The 22,157-nt window shown below is 48.8% G+C and overlaps 1 protein-coding gene across 1 annotated transcript in view; it reads left to right on the top strand.

Moving 5' to 3' along the window:
• Positions 1 to 22,157, top strand: part of KATNIP (katanin interacting protein) — a 189,836-nt gene that overhangs the window by 88,829 nt on the left and 78,850 nt on the right. Inside the window, exons 7-8 of the mRNA XM_019648445.1 lie at positions 2,765 to 2,839; positions 17,279 to 17,546. Coding sequence (XP_019503990.1) covers positions 2,765 to 2,839; positions 17,279 to 17,546 — 343 coding nt within the window. The remainder of the gene's footprint in view (positions 1 to 2,764; positions 2,840 to 17,278; positions 17,547 to 22,157) is intronic.

The following is a 22,157-nucleotide window of genomic DNA, read 5'->3' as shown; positions in this document are numbered from 1 at the left end:
GCTTCACAGTCAATTTCCCTTCGGAGTTATTTTCCTGCTAAATGAAAGAGTGAAATGGCAGAGCCTGTTCTCGGCAGAGGCAGAAGCCATAAGAGATGCAATCTGAACAGGGAACGGACAAAAAAAAAGCTCGCGGCTTAAAGATACTCAGCCACCCCACACTGTTTGCAAGTGCCGCCTGAAATGGAGCAGAAGGAAATGCGTGTGGCGTGCGTGTGTTCCGTCCGACCTCCCCTGTTGGAACGCACCAGTTCTTCACCTTCATTCGTGTCCTCGGTGCACTTGAGCTTCTCGGTAGCTCTGAGTTCACAGACGGGCGCATTGCAGACGTGTTCTGTTGGCCGCCACCCCAATGCTTTCCTTGCACGGTGCTTTCCGTGGGTCTGAATTTAAGTGTCAGGATATTCCAGGGCTGGCCAAGTGGCATGTTGGTTAAGAGTTGGCTTGGGAAGCCAGCTCTGAGCAGCAGAGCCCCAGTTCGGATCCCACATTAGGGCCAATGATGCTGCGCCCTCTACAGCTAAGATGGGGAACAACAGCTCGACCTGGAGCTGGGCTGACATGAGTCACCGGCGTAGGCATAGGCTGCAGTGGAGCTGCAGTGGGCTGCCATAAGCTACCGTGTATGGCTGGCAGCCGGCGTGAGCTGCCGTCCAGGGCCAGTGAGCAACTGCCTCAGCCAGGAAGAGTGCAATGATAATACCAACATGGGCCAGTGAAGTGACGTCTTCCACAACTAGACTGAAGAACAAAAGGACAGCAACTAGTCTGTTCCCCTTCCCCAATTTGCCAACGCTGTTCCCCTCCCCCAATTCCCCAATAAAATCTTTAAAAAAAAAAATAAAAAAAGAGTCAGGACATTCCATGTCAAAGTCTGAAGCTGGGGCTTCTGTTGAAAAATTGGAAGATTTCAGAACCACCTTCTTACACGACAGCAGTGACTGTGCTGAGAAACAGCTTCCCCGCAGACAGGTGTAGGCCCCATGTGCCACAGTCCCCACCCCAGGCCCCCAGGCACCATTTTTCACACTGAAAATAAAACAGACAATAAACACATATATAATATGCCAGGAGATGGTAGGGCTTAACAGAGAGACAAAGCCGAGGAAGGGGCTGGAGAAAAACCGGGCAAGGGCTGCCATTTTATGTGGGAAGGTGGGGGCTTCCCCTCGATGGGATGATGGGTGAGCCGAGGCCTCAAGGAAGCCAGGCAGTGAACCACCTGGAGAAGAGCATCCCAAGTGAGGGAGCAGCAGGTGTGCAGGCCCTGCTGGGGGAGGCCAGTGTGACAGGAGCGGGGGGAGCAAGGGAGCTGGGAAATGACCAGAGCTGTAGCTGAGGCTCAGGCCGCACAGGGCTTGGAGGGCTGTGGTAAGGATGAGGGGTTCTACTTGGAGGCAGAGGGACAGCCAGCACAGGGTTTGAGCAGTTTAGCAACTCCAGGGAAAGGAGGGCACCTCTTTCCAGAAAGTTCCACCAAGGTGCCAGGTCTTAGTCGTACTGGCTTGCCTTGGGTGGTGTGTTGCAGGGGATAAGTCTCCATTTAAACAATATTGGCTCCCCTTAAGAATCAGGAATGAAACCAAATGTGCATTTTTTTTTCTATGGTTAAGATATCTTTTGTCCCCGATAATGCATGGTCGCTATAAAAAATTCAAACGATACAAAGAAAATAAAATTCCTTTCATAATCCACTGCTCCAAGATCATTATGGTGAACAGGTAGGTACATAACCTTATGCAGACCAAAAACAGCACATTATCATTATATCCAGGAGGAGATCATTGATCTGGAATGTTCCAGCCCTGGCCCATGCCCAGTGAGGGGTATTTCTCGAGTTTAGTTATCTTATCTTAGGAGAGCCTAGCAGGTGACAGGAGGACTGACACCCTGACATCTGGAACGCCTCCCCTGAGTTTTTCTTTGTGTGGATCGTGGAGTGGGGTGAATTGGATATTTGTCCACAATCATAATTTAGTGTTTAAAAGGTGCTGCTACTTGCTGACACACATAAACAGCTTGAAGACCTGTCACAACCCGTGTGTCACCGGCAGGCCTGCCATGTGTGGGCTCTGCCATGTGTGGCCCACGATGGCTCACCCACTGGTTGGCACTGTGTGGATCAGGCAGCTGTGCCATCTTGGCGGAGCGCCCCCAGGGGAGCAGCCCGCCCACCCTGTCCCCAGCAGGCTGCCTCCACAGAGCCCTTTAGTATTCATTAATTTCAATGGCGAGACTTGAAAAATGAGGGATCATTATAATTCTTAGGGCAGTTCCGATGCTTGGTTACTTCTGTTTTGGATTACCATATAAATAACCTTTGAGTGAGTGCCTTTTTTTTTCTTTTACTGTTATTTTCACTTAAACGGGGTTATATTATCTCTGCTAATTGATAATCCCACCTATTTCACTCAACAACGCATGACCATCTTTCCACATGGGTCCTCACTCAGCCATCTGAACCAGTGGCTCAGGGCTGTTTTAGGAGTGCGTGGCCTGAGTTCGAATCCTGTTCCACTTACGAGTGTGTTCCTGCAAATTGCTGGTAAAGCAGGGATGCGTTTGATTGGATCCGCTGTGGGAGCCAGGACAGAGAATGACCTAGTGCGGAGACGGGCAGCAGGGGGCGGCCGAGGGAGAGAAGGAGGGCCCAGCATGTCTTCAGGGACGTGGGTTGCTCTGACCACCGCCAGCTCGCTCTTGTCCCCAGGACTCCGAGTCTCCCACCCGCAGCTCACCCTGTGATTTTAACTTCTCCATTCAGAACACATACGGACATCCCGATCCTCCAAGCAGTGCAGACAGAGAAAGGATCCTCCTGACCATTGAGGATGTGATGGTAAGACTGATTATCCAAATTCTAACCACGAAGGGCCAGGTCTTCCCCATAGCCAAGCTGCTGGGCCGCGGGTGGGCCCCATGAGAGAGTCTTCACTTACACCTGGGAAAACGACACAGGTCACAACAGGCTTTGGCTTGAACACAAAAACCTCTGGCCCACCTACCAGAGGATTTAAAACAACACATGAGAAATTTGGCTGAATGACATTTAAAAAAAAAGATAGTGAAGGTACACGTTACGTGAGTCCTTACTAAGTGCCGTGCACCATGCCAAGTGTGTGACGCCTGTCGCTGCGTCAACCCTGAGAGCTAAGTGCTAGGTGTCTTCATTCCCAATTTATCTCTTGAGGAGCAGAGAAACGAGGCTGCTCGCCCAGGCCTCACAGAAGATAGAGGTGTGTGCTGTGTCTGGTCCTTAGAAAGGTGCCTGGCATAGAGTTCGTTTGCAAATAAATCTTTGTTAAGCAAGTGAATTGAATAATTGCGTCCGTGAGTGGGGGTATTATGGTAGAGATACTGATTCGGCACCCTGGGCAGCCCACACGAGCCGAGTTCACTCATCACATCACTAAGTTATAATTACAGTGACAGTGTTTTCCAAACTGAATCAGGACACAGAATCTGACACAGGATTTTTGTGATGCCTGGGGTAGGAGAGTCAGTCTGGGAGATAGAGTTTGGATTCTGCAATATGGGATTGCTGGCACACGGTGCCAATGAAAATGAATGTTTTGTAAATGACATGAGCCAGGCAAGGGGGTAACAATGAGAGCCCTTGGCCGGATGTCAGGATGTGGTAGGGAGTGGTGGGGCATCGGGAACGGTCTTGACACAGCTCGACTGACTGTCATCAAAACAGGGACCCAGTGGAACCAGGTGTCTGGTCTCTTTGTGTTCAGTTTCTCCCAGAGTTGTGTTTTTGGTGTTTTTTTTTTTACTTTATTGGGGAACAGTATGTTTTTCCCATCAGCTCCAAGTCAACTAATTGTTTCAATCTAGTTGCGGGGGGCACAGCCCACCATCCCATGCAGGAGTCGAACCAGCAACCTTGTTCAGAGCACGTATTCTAACCAACTGAGCCACCCAGCCGCCTTGTTTTGTTTTTTTGTTTGTTTACTTGCTTATTTTATGTTGGTAACCAATTCATAATATTCTACATATCAAACAAAATATACTGCTGGCCAGATTTGGCCTTCAGACCACCAGCTTGCAATTTCTGGTTCAGACAATAAGAGCTTTGTCTGTTCCTGACAGGGAGGAGGAAGAGGTCTTTCCCCGTCTCAGCCCCTCTGCACCCAGACCATCAGGGGCGTGGTGCCCTGAACACACCCAGAGATGACAGCTGAGATGAAAGGACAGCCTGGCTGATGGCATTAGGCAGGGCCCTGGGCAGGTGGATCAGACAGCACAAGGCCAGCTGAGCAGGAATAATTCAGTGATGGGCATGAATGATTCATGAGGAAGGAAGCTGAATAAGCACTAAATGCCCATGAAAGGCAAGTCCAGAGGGAAAGATACAGTGATCCTTTCACCCTGGAGGGCATTTCTGTAAGTGAAGAGACTGGGTGGTACCTGACTCATTAAAGCATCTTTTTCTTTCTTTCTTTTTGAATTGGGGAGTTGGGGAAGGGGAACAGCCAAGTTGTTGTCCTTCAATCTTAGTTGTGGAGGGTGCAGCTAGCTTAGCTTCAAGTCCAGTAGCTTTCCGGCCGCCCGTCGGCAGCTCAGCTCAAGGTGCCAAGTTCAGTCTTAGTTGCGGGTGGGTGTAGCCCACCATTTGAACCCGCAGCCTTGTTGTTAGGAGCACGTGCTCTCACTAGCTGAGCCATCCTTCCACCTGTTGGCAGCTCAGCAGCAGCTCAGCTCGGGCGCAGCTCACTGGCCCATGTGGGAATTGAACCGGCGACCCTGTTGCTCAGAGCTTGTGCTCTTAACCAACTGAGCCACTCGGCCGGCCCTAAAGCATCTTTTTCAATCCTCATGAAAATAAAGAATGATCTCTGCATCGATCTTGGAATAAATAATGTCTCTTATTACTTGCATTTATAGCTGATATAGGGTTTCTTAGGTATTTTTACATTATTTTTCATTATTTTATATGCCATCTAATACATGAGTGCTTTCTCATTAGAAAAGATTCAAACAATTCAAAAGTAAACTGAGTAGACAATGAAAAGCTCTCTCCACCCACCCAGCCAAACCATGCCCAGCTTTCGGTTTTATTGAACATGTATACTTTGTTTATTTCATCGTTTATTCATTTATTTATTATGTTCTATTCAGTTCACTTCTACTTTTACCTTGATTCCTTCTCTAAAATTTTTGATTTACTTTATTGCTTTGGTTCTCCCTTACCCCCACCCCACATCCTATCTTCTTAAGTTGATTGTTTAATTCAATTTTTTTTAGGCTTGTTTTCTAATATATCAGTGTTAAGGCTATAAATTTTCCTCTGAACACTGCTTTGCTCTTATCCCACAAATTTTGCTCTGTATGTAGTGTTTTCATTGTCATTTCTCTCTAATTGGTTTGTGATTCTAGGGGTTTTTTTTTTCTTTCCCTAGTTATTTAGAAGGAAGAAATAGAGAAAAGTAAAAGAGTTCTAAGTAGGTTTTTTTGTTTGTCTGTTTTTGAGTTTTTGTTCTCCTTTTGTGTTAATCTTTAATTTTACCACATTATGATCAGAGAATGCCTTGTTTGGTTTCTGGTTTTGGGGGAAATTTCTTAGGTTTTATTTGTGGTCTAGCAGATCATTTTAATGAATGTCCTTGGTATTTCAAAAGAATAATCATTCTCGTTTTAGTGCAAAGTTCTTATTATATCTTTTAAATCAAGCTATTCATTGACTTAGCCTTGTCTTTTTTTTTTTAAAGATTTTATTGGGGAATTGGGGAAGGGGAACAGTGTTGGAGAGTTGGGGAAGGGGAACAGTGTTGGGGAATTGGAGAAGGGGAACAGCCAAGTTGTTGTCCTTCAATCTTAGCTGTGGAGGGCACAGCTAGCTCAGCTCCAAGTCCAGCCGCCTGTCGGCAGCACGCGGCTGCTCAGCTCAAGGTGCGGTGTTCAATCTTAGTTATAGGTGGGCATAGCCTACCATTCCGTGAGGGAGTTGAACTGGCAACCTTTTTAGGAGCATGTGCTCTCACCAGTTGAGCCATCCTGCCACCTGTTGGCAGCTCAGTAGCAGCTCAGCTCGGGCGCAGCTCACTGGCCCATGTGGGAATCCCGTTGCTCAGAGCCCGTGTTCTTAACCAACTGAGCCACTCGGCCGACACAGCTTTGTGAGTCTTTAAGTATGGTTCCAGACCACCTACATCAGAATCACCTGGGCTGCTTATTAAAATGCAACTTCTCACACCCCTCTTAAAGATATTACAATTGGACCTGGAGGGGGATGGGGGCTCAAAATCTGCATTTCTAATAAGACTTCCAGGAAATTCTTATGCTCATTAGCAAACTATTGCTGTAGCTCCTACTTAATTTTTGTCTATTTAATTCAATTGATTTCTGTGAACTTGTTGATTTTCCCTTATATTTCTGTTTTTGCTTTATATACTTCAAATCTCTGTCCTTGTGTATGTATAGAGTCAAGATGTTTTCTGATAGATATAGTACCTTTTATCCATATACTATATCAGTGTCGTTATCTTTGTCCCATTTAAAACGGGGTCTTTTCAGAGTCCAGAGTGCTAACCATTACACGATGGAACCCCAGGGGGTCTTTCCAGTCTGAAGGCTTTTGTCTTCTTTAGCACTGGAACATTAATAATAATAATAATTATTATTATTATTATTATTATTCTCTTCCATTGTGTTTCTTCTGTCCTCTGGAGCTTCTGTTGGACAAATGTTGGCCCAGAACTGTGCTTTCAAGTCTCTTCATTTTTATTCCAAATTTTTTTTTGCCTTTTTTTTTTAAGATTTTATTGGGGAATCGGGGAAGGGGAACAGACAAGTTGCTATCCTTTTGTTCTTCAGTCCAGTTGTGGAGGACGTGGCTTCACTGGCCCATGTTGGTATTATTATTGCGCTCTTCCCGGGTGAGGCAGATTGGTCACCAGCCTCTGGGCGGCCCGCTCATGGCAGCTCTTGGCAGTCCAGCTCCAGGTCGAGCTGTTGTTCACCATCTTAGCTGTAGAGGGCAGTGTCACTGGCCCTCATGTGGGATCCAAACCGGGGCCCTGCTGCTCAGAGCTGGCGTCCCAAGCCAGCTCTTAACCAACGCACCACTTGGCCGGCCTTCTTTTTGCCTTTTTGTACTGTGTTCTTATAAAATTGTTTAGCTTGATTTTAAAAGGTGATAGTCACCTTTTTGTCTGTTTCTGTCTTTTTAAAAACATTAACAAAATTCATGGGCCAGCCGAGTGGTGTGTTGGTTAAGAGCTGGCTTGGGATGCCAGCTCTGAGCAGCAGGGTCCCAATTTGGATCCCACATGAGGACCAGTGACTCTGCCCTCTACAGCTAAGATGGTGAACAACAGCTCAACCTGGAGCTGGGCTGCTGTGAGTCGCCGGCGACGGCGTAGGCTGCAGTGGGCTGCCATAAATCTATTGTGAATGGCTGGCAGCCGGTATGAGCTGCCAGGAGCTGCTGTGAGCAGCTGTCCGGTGGCCGGTGACCGATCTGCCTCACCCAGGAAGAGTGCAATGATAATACCAACATGGGCCAGTGATCGATGTCCTCCACAACTAGACTGAAGAATAAAAGGACAGCAACTTGTCTATTCTCCTTCCCCAATCCCCCAACGCTGTTCCCCTCCCCCAATTCCCCAATAAAATCTTTAAAAAAAATAAAAAGAATAAAAATTAAAAAAAAGAAAATCAGCAAAATTCAAACTTTTAATATCTCTAGTTGTTTCTAGAGAAAGATCCTGTTAAATCTCTCCAGAGGTATGAATTTCCCTGTTCTAATGTCTTCCTCTATTTATTAACTCTCTTTCCTTGGGTGTTAGTTCTCCTGTTGATTAAATTTGGTGCCTGTGTTTCCAGGTGTTGATGTTCCCCAAAGGTGTGCTCATCCTGGGCTACCTGCTGAGCCTCGGGTTTGAGAATCCTGCTTCCTGGGCTCATTCTATTTGATGGAAACCCCCTGGTCATGGCGGGGCTGGGGCACAACACGCGCCTGGAGGCCGAGCACCGTATCTTTTCTTCCGGGGATGGGAGCTCCTAGCCCACCTCAGGGATGGTGGCCTCCTGTGGGGCACTGCCCTGCCTTCCTGACCCAGTGCCCACTCTTCAGGCTTCAGCCTGTGTGTGAGCAAGTCTGTGCTTCATACAGCTGGGGAGGGGCCGGCAGCCCTAAAAGCCGCCCCTAATAAATGGCCCAGGGCATGCTCTCATTTCATCTTGACTGTGGTCGGTCTCTCTCTCTCTCTCTCTCTCTCTCTCTCTCTCTCTCTCCCTCCCTCCCTCCCTCCCCTGTGGCAAATTTTACTGCCCACATTTTGGTCTGGAGTTTCCTCCGTCTTTCAGGAATTCCTCACAATTTCTAGTCAGCTAGCAGCGTTCTCGGTTGCTTGGTCTCCGTCCCACCAGCCCCGTCCCATTTCCTCCAGCCCGCTCTGGGCAGGCGCAGGTGAGGCGCCCACAATGCCTCCCAGCCCGGAAGCGGTCAGCCTCTGGGCCTCGGCTCCGGGGGTACGTGCTCGTGTCTTACGGCATCCCACTCCCTAAGCCGAGGTAGCTGTTTCTTCATAAGGGTGGATGCTAGCCACTGAACTCCATGGTTCTTCATACGTAAATTTGGCTTTGAATGAAAATTAGTGAAAAAGAAAATCCAAGGTTGAACGGGACAGAAAGGAAGTTCATAAAACTGAACACATCACACAGGGATTTGGAGCCCACGTAGAGCTCAGGTTTTCTGAGCCATGGTTCCTTCAGAATTGGTGCCTGAGAATGTGATTTTTAAAAAGACACGGTGAACCCTAAACATAGGGCTCAAGTCACGTTATTCTGGGAAGTTTGGGATCTAGGAGCCACCAGGCTTGAGGCGTGGGCTGGTAAGGCCTAGGTTTCTGTCCCTGATACTTGTTACCCTTGTAATTTCTTCTAGAAGGGCCATCTCTGTTGCCAGATTGTAAATTCCGTAGGAACGCGGACTCTGCCTGGTTCATCACTCTGTCCTTGTACTTGGCTGTGAGACCTGCTAATGGGGACAAATAGATTCAACAATAAATATCTGTTGAATAAATAAATGAATGAAAAGAAGAACGAGTTAGTCAATTAACCTGTCAATGCAGAGTGAAACTCCTTTCTGGGCCAGGCATAAATGTGTAAATCAGCTCAGGTAAGGCAGTAGGAGCTCTCGGGAATTACTATAACTAACCCGGTGTGCCGGGCTGAAGGCGTTCAAATCCCAGGGTTATGAGACTGCCAACCAAATGACAGGCTACTGGGGGGGCGGGGGGGGGAGCGCTGTAGGCCCCTGACCTCTGCCCCAGGACTGCCGCTTCCTCTGCGGACTGTCTCCCAGTATCCTTTGTGGCCTCATGATCTGATCTTCTCGTTGGCAAAATCAATAGGATCTGAGAAAGAAAGAATATGCTGTCATCTCACTTCTGAAATTTTCTATGAAAACAAGACCCCTGTGAAAGCAGTCATGAAACACCAATTCATAGCTTGTATCTCACTGCATCCCTTCGACAGACAACCTCGTCAGCTTGTCAGGGAACATTTCCCCACATTCGTTCGAGGCGGGGGCTTGGGCTCAGGGACCTGCATGGAGACCCAGGGACCTGGAACCCGGGGCCCAGAACTCAGGCCTAGCTGTCCCCCTTTCTAAGGGTAGTTAGAGGTTTAACGCTTTACCCGCTAACACTTAATGCCCACTTTAACACGTTTAGTGGCCTCCAGGCGGCTTTGTGTCGAAAGCTCTTACAGGCAGGTTTCATCCATTCCGTGCAAGCTCATGGACAGTCAGAGCTCCTGATTTTCCTCCCACCCTAGAGACTACTTGCTTCCAATGCGCTGGTGCCAGCAGGTGATAAACGTAGACAAAGAGCCAGGACTTTGGAGTCAGACAGTTATTCATCTAGACGGGCTCTGCCGTTACTAGCCATGTCACCTTGGCTGGTACTGAGGTACTCTGAGCCTGGAGGATAAGGATACCCACTGGGGTGGTGGAAGGCTGCCATGAGCTAAGGTGTGGAGAGAGGTTAACTTGGTAATTGGTAGCTGGTGCTGTTGATTGTATAGTTCCTATGATTGCAAATAAATAGCTTTGTGGTTGCCTGATTTCGCTCTTTTCCAATCCCAGCAGAAAGGCACATCAGGCATGGAAGACGCTGTTCCCCTAGCCACCAGTCAAACCCCTGTTGCATTTTGGTCAGTGGTCCTACGTCCATCTGTCCCTCCCTCCCCCTCCTCCCTGGCCCATTTCTGTGCATCCCCATCAGCCATTCTCCACCAGCTGTATTTCCAACCTGGGCTCCGTGCAGAGGGCTTTCTGCAGAAAGGGCCTGAACTGAACATTTTTAACCCTGAACATTGAAACTGCATCTAATGAGCTTGTAAAGCAAAGCTATAAAGTTCGTTTGCACAGAGAAAATTTCTGGATAACAGCTTCAAAGCAGCTGGTAGCTGACCCAGTGTGGTCTCCCTTTCAAGTGTCGGCAGGTTGGCTTTCAAAGCGATCTGCCCCAGGTCCTCGTCTTTCCAGATGGAAAGGTTTTGAATGGCTTTTTCGAGGGAGTGTTGCTACTTAGTTCATCTCCCTTTTGCCCCTGGAACTGGTTTTGGATCACGTGGGCATTCTAAGGGTAGCCGTTCCTAAAGTCTGCTCGTCCGGAGTGGGCAGATGTATTCTTTTCTTTTGTGAAGAAGCTACCAGCCGTGCAGCATCTAGGATCCTTTTTGATACATATTTTGTAAATACAATTATGGCATTTAAATGTATATTAATTTAACAGAAGCAAAACCAAATTGAAATGGGAGGAATTCTTGAGATTTAAATGTCTTTTATCATAAGGAATATTTCTTAAACTATCCCCTGAGTTTAATAAATTAGGAACAAAATATTAAGAGGCCAGGGTTTTGCCACCTTTTTAAACTCTTCTGTTTCCATTTAAGATGGATTTGAATCGACTCGTTGCTATGGCAATGAGGCCAGGGGCTTAGGTTTTGAACATTCCATTCTGTTCCGTAACCCGGACGTCTGCAGTTGTCTAGGATATAATGTATTCAGCCCATAAATGGCTTCAGTGGCGACTGACCGCTAGACCTGTTACCACAGCTTCTCCAGGGCTGTGCTCCCTGACTTACCCTTCGCCGTTTGCATTTTTTCCTCAGGGAGGCTCTTTCCTAGAAGGGCTTATGGGTGCTGCGTATCACCCCAGTTTCTTCCCGTTGTGATGGTGGCCCCTTGTTGTTATGTCTGGGCCCATTTGATGGATACACCCAATCAGACACAGCTCCATCATCTTCTAGCGTCCTGTGCTGCCACCTGCCACTTCCTGAGTCACTCCTTTGGGGACAAGATGTGTTCCAGGGCTAGAGATGACTGATTTTTGAGACAATTGGCTATCCAGGGTCCTTCACACCACTGTCCCTGCCACTCCCTTGGGGACTTAATTTATGTGCAGGCATGAGGGATGGGATTTAACCATAAATGTAAATATATCATTTTTTTTTCCAATTACAAAATTCTAAGTAGGCTTATGATAAAAAAAATACAGTAAAGCATATCAGAAAAGAAAGTCCCCATAATGTCACCCCAGAGAGAACATTGTTAATAGTTTGGTGACTATTTCCCCAGACCTCTTGTGTGCATATATGCACATGTACATGCCTAGAAGCTAATAACTATTTTTAGCATTGGCTTTATACCACATGTACCTTTTCCTATGCTTCTTTTTCATAAGTGTCTCTTGCCACCTTTCTGAGTAAGTGCATACGACCTCCCTCATTCTCTGTGAGGCTGCCCGAGGCTGCGTGGGCACCTGCCCTATTAGTAATTTAAGCCATCTATTACCAATGAACATTCGGGCCTTTCTCTGTGATAATGATGCCTCCGTGGTCTTTGTATATTTAAGAGGGAAGGATAAATTCCTAGAGGGGCTTGGCCAAAGGGTAGATGCATTGTTAATTTCCAGTCAGTCATTCCTGCCGTCTGCCTCCCAAGTGCTCTCAAAATGCATCTCCTGTTACCACCTCTGCTGCCACCTTCATCATCCACCTGCCACCACGGCTGCACCCATTCGCCCTGTTTTGGCCCTGGCCCCCCCACCTGTCAAAATCCACTTGGTATCCAAGCCCTGTTGTGATCTTTAAATGTGGGACTTGGATAGTGTTGTATGTCTGCTCAGCACCCTCAGTGGCCTCTCATTGGGCAGAAAACAAATCCAGACCCAGCCCCGAGGCCAACAAGGCCCTGCCCTGTGGGACCCCTTACCCACTGTCTGCCTTCCCCTCCTGGGGTGCTCATTGCCCTCCAGCCATCGCCACCTCCTGGCCTTCACCTCTCCTGCTCCCCTTGCCTGATGCTCTGCGCCCCAGACACTCGCTGGGCGGCTCTTCCTCTCCCAGCCTCCCTGAGCAGCTCTCCTCAGGGGCGCCCTCAGCCCACCCACCCTCCATCCCATCATCCAGGTGGGTCCTTTCCTTCACATCGGGAATTCCCATTTTTCTTTATGCAGCAAGCATCTGAGGCTGTGCCATTCGACTCCCTACTGTCCCCTCAACCCTCCATGCAGCCCTTAGCACACTCTTAGCACGCCTGCACACATGAATAAATTACCAGGAGTTGTAGCCACGTCGTCCTCCCCGTTGGCTGGACCCTGGCAGAAGGCAAGAGAGTCTTTAACACTTGGATAACCTAGAAGGAGCTGGGAGCAGCTGCAAGGGCACACGTTACAACTCTGCCATTTAATCCCTGTAAAAATTTGGGCCGCCTCAGGGCTTTAGGTCTCGGTTTTCCAATTTCTGGGGACTCCAAAACTTCAGTCACTTAAAATGTGGGGTTGCAATGCTGTGAAGGTAATGAGGAGGCTGGGAGGAGCCTGCTCAGCTGACCGTGGTTTGAGAATCCTCCCGCCCCATTTGAGTCCTTCCTGGAGCCATCTGTGGCATGGCTCCACACTGCCTCAGACATCCGTGGAGGTGATCCTGGGCCCTGGGACTGGCAGGGATTTCCTGGATGGTGAGAGCATTCTCCCAGCCAGGAGCTTCCGAGCTGGCCAGCACCCGTTTTATTGTTTTGATCCACAATGACTGGGCAAAAAGACTGGGGATGCAGACAGGGGTCTGCCAACCGCTTTCTTTCCTGGCCTTGTCTCCACCCCTGCAGAATGCACACCTGAAGCTGACCCCATTTGAGACGGGGTGTTGGGCCAAAAACAGGAGCCAGTTGCCTATCCTGTTTTAACTTGATAGCACGTTGGGGTGACTGGCTAGCTTAGTTGGTTAGAGCGTGGTGCTGATAATACCCAGGTTGCCGGTTCGATCCCCACATGGGCCACTGTGAGCTGTGCCCTCCTTAAAAGAGTGAACTATGCCATTGTAGCATGAAAGTAATGTGTAACCAATGACCATGGCTGCTCCCCAATAAAATTTGAAAAAAAATTGATAGTATGTTATCAAGGGTTTCACTCTACCTACCTCTCTGTCGGGCTATGGTGAGGATCAAATGAGAGAAGGAGCTGAAAATGTTTTGTAAAGTACAGAGCATTGTTCCGCTGCACAGGATGCTAGTTTTATCATCACTGACACCGCTATGAAATAGCAGCCCACCCGGGAGTCATGCTTTCCCGTGGAGGAAGCAGTGCATCTCCTGACCCCCAACTACCCACCAGAGTCAGACTCCAGATGCAGGAGCCATGGTCTCAGTCAGTTTCCATGAAGGGAGCAGGGACCACCTTCGTACACTCCATCTGAACACCTGGTTATTATCTTTTTAAGTGCCATTGATTCACCTGAATATGGGGTTTTTCAGCCTCACCAAATCATTCTTTGTTCTGGGGGACCGTCCTGTACATTCTAGGGTGTTTAGCAGCCTCCCTGGCCTCTACCTACTAGAGGCCACTAGCGCTGCCTTCACCTAGTTGTGACCAAAAACATTTCCAGTCCTCACCAAATATCCCATGGGGGGCGAAACCATCCCCAATCAGACCATTTATAAAACATTTCCATGAGGCAGGGATCTGCAAACCCATTTTTATTGGTGTCAAACTGCAGGTCAGAGGGCTTAAGTAACTTGCTAAGGGTTACATCGCTAAGGCCACCTTTAAGGCCTGTGGGTGCTCTCCACCCCTCCTTACACCGAAGTAAAATAGTCATTCAGAAGATATTTGTCAGTCACCTACTCTGTGCCAGGCATGTTCTATTTGCTCAGTAAATATCACTGATACTTGGTGTTGGGCAGGGCGGGAGGGAGGGAGTGTAACAGGTAGATGGCTCCATTAGTTTCCTATTGCTGCTATAACAACTTCCCACAAACTTAGTGGCTTGTCTTACAGTTCTGGAGGTCAGAAGTCCAAATCCAGTTTCCCTGGTCTAAAATCAAGATGTCGGCCAACGTGTGTGTTTTCTGGAGGTTCCAGATGAGAATCCCTTTCTCCTCCTTCAAAGCCAGCAATGGAACACCTTTTCTCCTCCCTGGTCTCTGCTTCCATCCTTAAATCTTCTCTTTCTGATTCTGATCTTTCTGCCTCCCTCTTACAAACATGCTGTGATTACATTGGGGCCCTCTGGATAATCTAGGATAATCTCCCTCATCTCAAAATCCTTAACTTAATTACATCTGCAAAGTTCCCTTGCCACATAAGGTGACATTCACAGGTCCCAGAGATGAAAACGTGGACATCTTTGGGGGCTCTTTATTCAGCCTACAATAGTCAGCCCTCTGACCCCCAAAGATTTATGTCTGTCCCACATGTAATACATCCATCCCATCCCAAGTTTCCCCAGTCTCAACCTATGACAGTATCAACTCAAGTCCAAAATATTGTCTAAGTCTAATCTGCTCAAAGTCCTCCCATCTCATCATCTGTATCATTTAAATTGGCTCAGGTGAGACTCTGGATATAGCCCATTTTAGGGCAAAATTCCTCCCCTCCTGTGGACTTGACGAACCTAAAAAACAAGTTCTCTGCTTCTAAATACAGTGGTAGGTGAGGCACAGAATAAAAATTACAGACATTCCCATTACAACTGGGGAGAAAATGAAAGAAAAAAAACCAGTCACCAAAACCAAGCAATGTTGAAGTCGACCTGGGCAAACTCCATTAGGTTTCAGGGCCCCGGGAATAATTCTCCGTGGCTCAGGGCTCCAGCCTCTGAGCCGATGGCTCCACCCTTGGTCATGTGTTTGCAGCTAAACAGTTTTATAAACCTGTTTCCTGCCTGTAGAATTTTGCGAGTCTGACAGCCTTCTTTAATTTCATCTTTTCTCACTCCCATTCAGTTCAAGCTTGTGGTGTTTCTGCTGGTGTGACATTCTCAAAAACGATGTGGGTCTCCTATATATGTCTCTAGCGTTCACTCCATGAACTAAGAGGCTCCTTCAACAGGTCTTTCCTGGATAATCCCATCTCTGTTCTTGGCTTCTGCTGAGACGTCTAAGGGGACCCATGAGCCACATGTCTAATCTTTAAGAGCCCCTGATGTGATTGAAAACTCTAGCCTTTGAGCTAGCAAAAGATTGTCCAGCTACACCCTTGGTTTCCTCTCCGAGCATGCCTCTCTGACAGGGCATCTCCTAATTATAATGTTGTTTGCAACCTGGATAGACTGAGAGTTTCCCAAATGACCCAATCCCCGTTCCTTTTTACTTAACAGCTCTTCCTTCACTCTTTCTCTGTCCTCTCACATTTTATTCTAAGCAGCAAGAAGTCAGCTTGCACTTAACATTTTGCTTGGAAATCTCTTCAGTGAAATATCCAAGTCCATCATTTACAAATTCTACTTCCCACATAACTGCAGCACCCAATTCAACTAAGATTCTGCCACCATATAACAGGATTCCCTCTGCTCTAGTTTCCAATAACATGTTCCTTACTTCCTCCCCAGCAGCGCCTTTCATATTCATCCATATACCGTGTTTCCTCGAAAATAAGACATAGCAGAAGAATAAGCCATAGCATGATTCCTCCTGGATACGGAGGGCACACACCCCTCACATGAGGGTTTTATTACCTATTTCAGGGAGAAGGGTGCCTTTTCCACAAACTCCTTCAGCTTAAAATATTCAGTATGTCAAGGTGCCATATTTTGGCACCTAAAATCATGCTACCACTTATTGTCCGTCTTATTTTCGGGAAAACAGGGTATATATGTTTTTTGTCATTGGTCTTTTTAGGATGATTTCTCTGAGATGATCAGATTTTTCTATACAGTGTTTCTCACTTCTTCATGAGCCCTCACTGATTCACGGCCTAGGGGTGAGGACTTGGACATTTGGGGGAGTCATTATCAGCCTACTATTAATACAACACTGGTCAACCTCCAAACCTTCATTGATTGTGTCCTTTTCTCATGCTAGATACGACCGGGGTAGTACAGCTAGGCTGACCAAACATACTGGGTTGCCCAGACAGTCCACTTCATACTTTTTGTCCCAGTATAAATGTGCTGCTGTTCTTTTTTCACAAATATCCTGGCTTTGGTGATACAGTTTCTGGTCCCTCTTAGATCTCAATGCTTGGCCTTAAGATTGTAAATGTACAACCTCATGGAGACAAAACGCATGTGAAAAAATTGTCAAACAGTTAAGTGCTAACTGTTCTGACATTTAGGTGCTTCAGTACACAGGACAGCCCCCACAACTGTCCGCCAGACATTTTCCCATTTGGAATTTCAAGGTCGTTGGGAGGCCTTTGGGATTCCATTTTCCAAGTGTGGTGCTTGGACGAGCAGCGTCAGCATCACCTTGTTGGAAACGCACATTCTTGGGCCCCATTCATAACCCACTGAGTCAGAAACCCTTGGGGTGGGACCCTGCAATCTGTTTTAACAGGCCCCCCAAAACAAAACATCTCTCTCCCTCTCTCTCTGTCTCTCTCTCTTACACACACACACACACACACACTCTTAGTGGCATTCCAGGCATGTGAACACCACAGTTAATATTGTAAATATTAGTCTGTCTGGACAATTGCTCGTTTGCCCTGCCCTTTGTTTGGTTTCTCATTGTCAAAGTGATGACACCTGGCTTGAGACGATTTTGGTAAATGTTGGTTTGGCAGGAATAGTTCTTTGGTTCTAACGATCTATTTTCTAATAAGTGTTTTTTTTTGTTTTTCTTTTTGTTTTGTTTTTTTTTAGCTGATTCATCCTGCTACCTATTGGCAGCTCAGCAGCTGCTCAGCTCGGGCTGGACTCGAACCGCTGTTGCTCAGAGCTCAAACTCTTGAGTGAGCTCTTAACCAACTGAGCCACTCGGCCGGCCCCTCTAAGAAGTGTTTCTTCATGTAACATTGTTTTCCCTTTTCTTGACCGTTGGCAGGAGCTGAGAAAAAGCCTGGAACTCAGTGTCAGTCTGCAGAGGAAACAAAAGGATTGTTCCAGTGATGAGTATGACTCCATTGAAGAAGCCATACTCTCGGAGCCTGAGCTTGAGGACCAGGCGCTGGTGGACCACCCCAGGCGTGACCCTGCTCTTCCCAGGGAGGACTCAGTGCAGAAGGACATTCCTGAGGACCAGGGGACAGAAGGACGTCCTTCCCAGGGCCTGGACACCCTCGTGGTGCTGGAATTTAACCCGGCTTCCAAAGGTGAGCTGTCTTACGTGGCATTTCTTTCGCTTTGATGTCTCTGAATCTAACAGTCGGACTTAAGTTTCCAGTGGTATTTGAACTTCAGCTTTGGGTTGACCATCTCACAGGCCAGGGAGGTGTACCAGTCAGGTCTCTGTTGATCGCAGGAGGCAGAGGCTCCCAAAGGCCTCTGATGACCCAGAAATTCCAGGTGGGAAATGTCTGTTAAAGAGGCCTATGCATCGTAGGAGGTGTAGCAGCCCCTGCTTGTCAACTGGTGTGAGAAAGAGGGACTGTGTGTTGGCTTGGGATAGCTGAGGAGTCCAGGGCTTAGTGAGGCTAGCTTCCCTCCTCTCCTCTCCTTCCCTTCCCCTCCCCCCCCTTTTCCTTTCCCTCCCCTGCCCTCACCTCCCTTGCCCTTCCCTTCTCTTCTCTTTCTTTTCCTCCCTCTTATTTCTGTTTTCTTTTGTCTCGTCTTGGTACCATTCTCAGGTAGGCGCCCCACACAGGCCCAGCATTGAGACTTGGCTTTGCAGCTCCAGCAGAAAGTAGATTTCTCTCCCTAATGGCCCCAACAGAAGTCCCAGGCCTGTCTCTGGGACCCACACTGGGCCCCGGCTCTGAACTAGTCACCATGGCTCTGATTGGCCAGGCCCAGCCAATAGGATTGTGGGTGTGGTTATTGCTGCCCAGACCACTGTGGATGGATAGCGGTTTCCAAAGGAAAATCAAGGCAGAGCTGGAGGAGGCAGAAAGCATGCTGGGAAAGCAGAAACCACAGCTGTCCCCCGAAGAGAGTTTTCTACCTGGAAAGTAGAGAAAAAAAAAAAATGATAGGAGGTGGGAGGGCCTACTTGTAGCAATTCTCGCCACCCCCCCCAAGCTGGCTGGCCTCTCCTTCCCGCGCCCCCCCCAGCCCCGCCCCTGCTCCATTCTGAGTGCATTCTTCTCAAAGCTGAGTGTGTTGTGTTTCCTGAGCCAGATATCCAGACCAGCCAGCTTGGAAATGTGAGTGAAACCTAGGGAAAGAGAAATGAGGGACTGTTTGAAATCATGAGTGAGTGTATTATTAGTCTTTGGGGGGCTGCCATAACAAAGCACCACAGACCAGGGGTGGTGTCAACACCAGCAACTTAGTTCCCCACAGTCCTAGAGGCTACAAGACCAAGGTCGCCGTGTCGGCAGGGCTGGTTTCCTTTGAGGCCTCTCCTTGGCGTGTACATGGCGTCTTCACATGGTTTTCCCTACGTATGTGTGTCTATGGCCCAATTTCCTCTTCTTATAAGGACACCAGTCAGATTGGATTAGTGTGCACCGTAATTGACTCGTTTTACCTTAATTACCTCTTCAGAGACCCGATCTCCAATTACAGTCACACTCGGAGGTCCTGGGGGTTAGGGCTTGAACATACGAGTTTTGAGGGGATGTAGCAACAGGCAGCCACCCCCGGAATGGTTGATGTCCTCAGAGAGAACATTTGTCCTTCAGACGTGCTCTCATGTCTCTCAGGCGGTTCTCTCTCACCCCCAAACCCTTGCTAGGGCTGTTCCCTGGGCATAAATCACCACTTTTCCTTTCTTCTCCGCTCTGAACCCTGAAACCTGGCTCCCTGCTTTCCCCTCAAGACTCAGTGCCGAGACTGCTTCCTCTGAGGTGCCTTCTTCGTGCTCCCAACACGGCCCACTATTCCCACAGTGTCATCACGGCGCCGGTCTCGCTGACCCCCTCTGGCCTGCGCACAGCTAGCTCTCACTCCCTGTTGCGTCCCCAGCACGCAGCACTCACCTGGCACACGCAGGCCACTCAGGGAATCTTTGTCAAATGCACAAAGGAGTTGTGCCCACCTGCTAAGGCGTTTGGTGGTTAGCGCGACATCCATATGCTTCTGTGTGAGACCCGGGGTTCTGCGAGGATATATGCTGCAGTGGGTTATGTTGTCTTCAGGAGGTAGTGAGGTGGGGAGAGCTGTCCGGAGGTTGGCTAAGCCCCCACCCTGGGAACAGGGGGTATGACAGTCACCTGTGGGTGTTAAGAACCAGACCACAGAAGGACAGTGGGACCCCAGACCCAGTTTGAGAGTTTTGCTGGGACCTACAATGAAAACAAAGGAGTTTACTTTCTTGACATTTTACAGTTGTTTTTTTAAAGATTTTATTGGGGAATTGGGGGAGGGAACAGCGTTGGGGAATCAGGGAAGGGGAACAGACAAGTTGCTCTCCTTTTGTTCTTCAGACTAGTCGTGGAGGACGTTGCTTCATTGGCCCATGTTGGTATTGTGCTCTTCCTGGGTGAGGCAGATTGGTTGTCGGCCATAGGATGGCCACTCACGGCGGCTCACGGCAGCTCACACCGGCTGTCGGCTGCTCATGATGGCTGCCGGCCACTCACGGCAGCTTTCAGCAGCCACACTGCAGCCTACACCATCGCCAGCGACTCATGGCAGCCCAGCTCCAGGTTGAGCTGTTGTTCACCATCTTAGCTGTAGAGGGCACAGTGTCACTGGCCCATGTGGGATCCGAACCGTCAGCCCTGCTGCTCAGAGCTCACGCTCCCAAGCCAACTCTTCAACCAGCGAGCCACTTGACTGGCCCTTGTTTTTGTTTTTTAAAGCTTTTATTGGGGAACTGGGAAAGGGGAATAGCCAAGTTGTTGACCTTCAGTCTTAGTTGTGGAGGGCACAGCTAGCTTAGCTCCAAGTCCAGTCGCCATCCGGCCGCCCATGGGCAGCTTGCGGCCACTCAGCTCAGGCGCAGCTCACTGGCCCATGTGGAAATCGAACTGGCAACCCTGTTGCTCAGAGCTCTCACTCTTAACCAGCTGAGCCACTCGGCTGGCCCCAACATTTTATAGTTTTTAACCATCATATTTCTTGGTGGGCCCTCAGACACCTGCTGAGAGGAGCGGGGGGGGGGGGGGGGGCTATGTGGGGTTGGAGTTCTGAACTAATCCCGAGCTTTCATTCCAGACCAGTCAAATCAGCAGGAGCCTGGGACAATGTGCTTGTTTCTGGGCTGTTCATTCATTCCCTTCCTGGGCACCTAGCATGCCCTAGGCACTGTGCTGAGATGGATGGGCCCAGCCCTTTCTCCTGTGGCCCTTCAGCCCAACAGGGAAAACAGACATTAAGTGCAGAAACACAAATAATAAGAATTGCCAGTATCTCTTGAGTTCTTATTAACACATGCCAAGCACTATTCCGAGAGCTTTACATGTAGCCCTATTTCATCCTCACCACAACCCCGAGGATAGTCCTATCACTGTGCGTGTTTTACAGATGGGAACACTGAAGCACAGAGAGGTCAAGTAACTTGCCCAAGATCACACAGCTAGGAAGGGGTAGAGTGGAATCCAGTCTCCAGCAGCCTGAGCCCAGAGCCTGAGCTCTTATGTAACCACCGGGCTACATAAATAAACCACATAAAGTTACAATGTGACAGTTGGGCTTTGAGGAGCCAGTAAGTACCCTCTACCCCTCCTGTCTTCCCTTTTAAATTGTGAGACAAATGAGATGGGCGTGAGACTGATAGGAGGACAAATTAGCACCTTTCCAACTGGTCAGACCGGGTTGGTGGCTCTTCATCTCTGTCCCCGAAGCAGACAGACCCTACTCCAGATGTCGGCAGAGCTGGACCTCTGATGGCATCAGCGTGGGGAGGAGGCTGTGTGCCCTGAGAGGCAGAGTGGCTGGAAGAGGGAGGAATGGTGGGTTAAGCCCTGATGCCCCCCCCCCGCCGTTCTCTCCCACCCCGTTTGTCCTCATGAGCGAGAGGCATTGAAGGAGTGGCACAGAGAAGGGTAGACATTGTTTTTCCGTAACTAGAAAAGGGAAGGGCTGGGTCAGCTTAGGAATTCAGGGAGGATGTGAGGATGGTCCCATAGAAGACCTTGAATGTCGTGAAGGTTGTAAACCCCAGGACACAGGTTGGGGGGTGGGCGTCAGAGAGGACACTGGTGGCTGAGATGGGGAGAGAAGCCTTCTCAGAGGAGGTGACATTTAAGCTGGGACGGGAATGAGGAGGAGGCAGCAGCCCTGGGAACAATATTCCAGGTGCAGGGAATAGCAAGCATGAAGCGCCTAAAGAGGCGAGAGCTTGGTTTGCCAAGGACAGAGAAATGGCCAGGGGCGTGGCTCAAGATGAGGCTGGTGGCGACCCCGGGCCGCTTTCTGTGAAGACCCTGGGGTACTAGGCTTACACCACAGCCTGAGTCCCTGGAGCCCTAGACAATGTCCTTGTACAGACTTCTGATGGCCAGCACAGACCCGCCCCCAGCCACATTGCCTGCAAGGCTGGCTTATGGAGAGGAGGGGGCCGTGGACAGAGAAAAAATGGTTCAGGGCAGGGCCAAGCCAGGGAAGCCCACTCAATCCCCGATTTCATCACTTCCTAGCCGTGTGACCTTGAACCCATAACATGAACCTCGGCCCTGCTTTGGGATAGGATATATTTGTTTTCTGTTGCTGCTGAAATAAATGACCGCAGACTTGGTGGCTTAAAACAGCACAAGTTTATTACCTTATAGTTCTGTTGGTTAGAAGTTTGATGTGAGTCTCCTGGGGCTAAAACCAGCATCAGCAGGGCTGCGTTCCCTCAGAAGGCCCTAGGGGAGCCTGGCCTGCCAGCCTCTGGA

This window comes from Hipposideros armiger, unplaced genomic scaffold, assembly GCF_001890085.2.
Source record: "Hipposideros armiger isolate ML-2016 unplaced genomic scaffold, ASM189008v1 scaffold_126, whole genome shotgun sequence".
In the NCBI taxonomy this organism is placed as follows: domain Eukaryota; kingdom Metazoa; phylum Chordata; class Mammalia; order Chiroptera; family Hipposideridae; genus Hipposideros; species Hipposideros armiger.
Note: the sequence above shows the minus strand (reverse complement) of the source record. Positions and strands in the feature narration are given on the sequence as shown.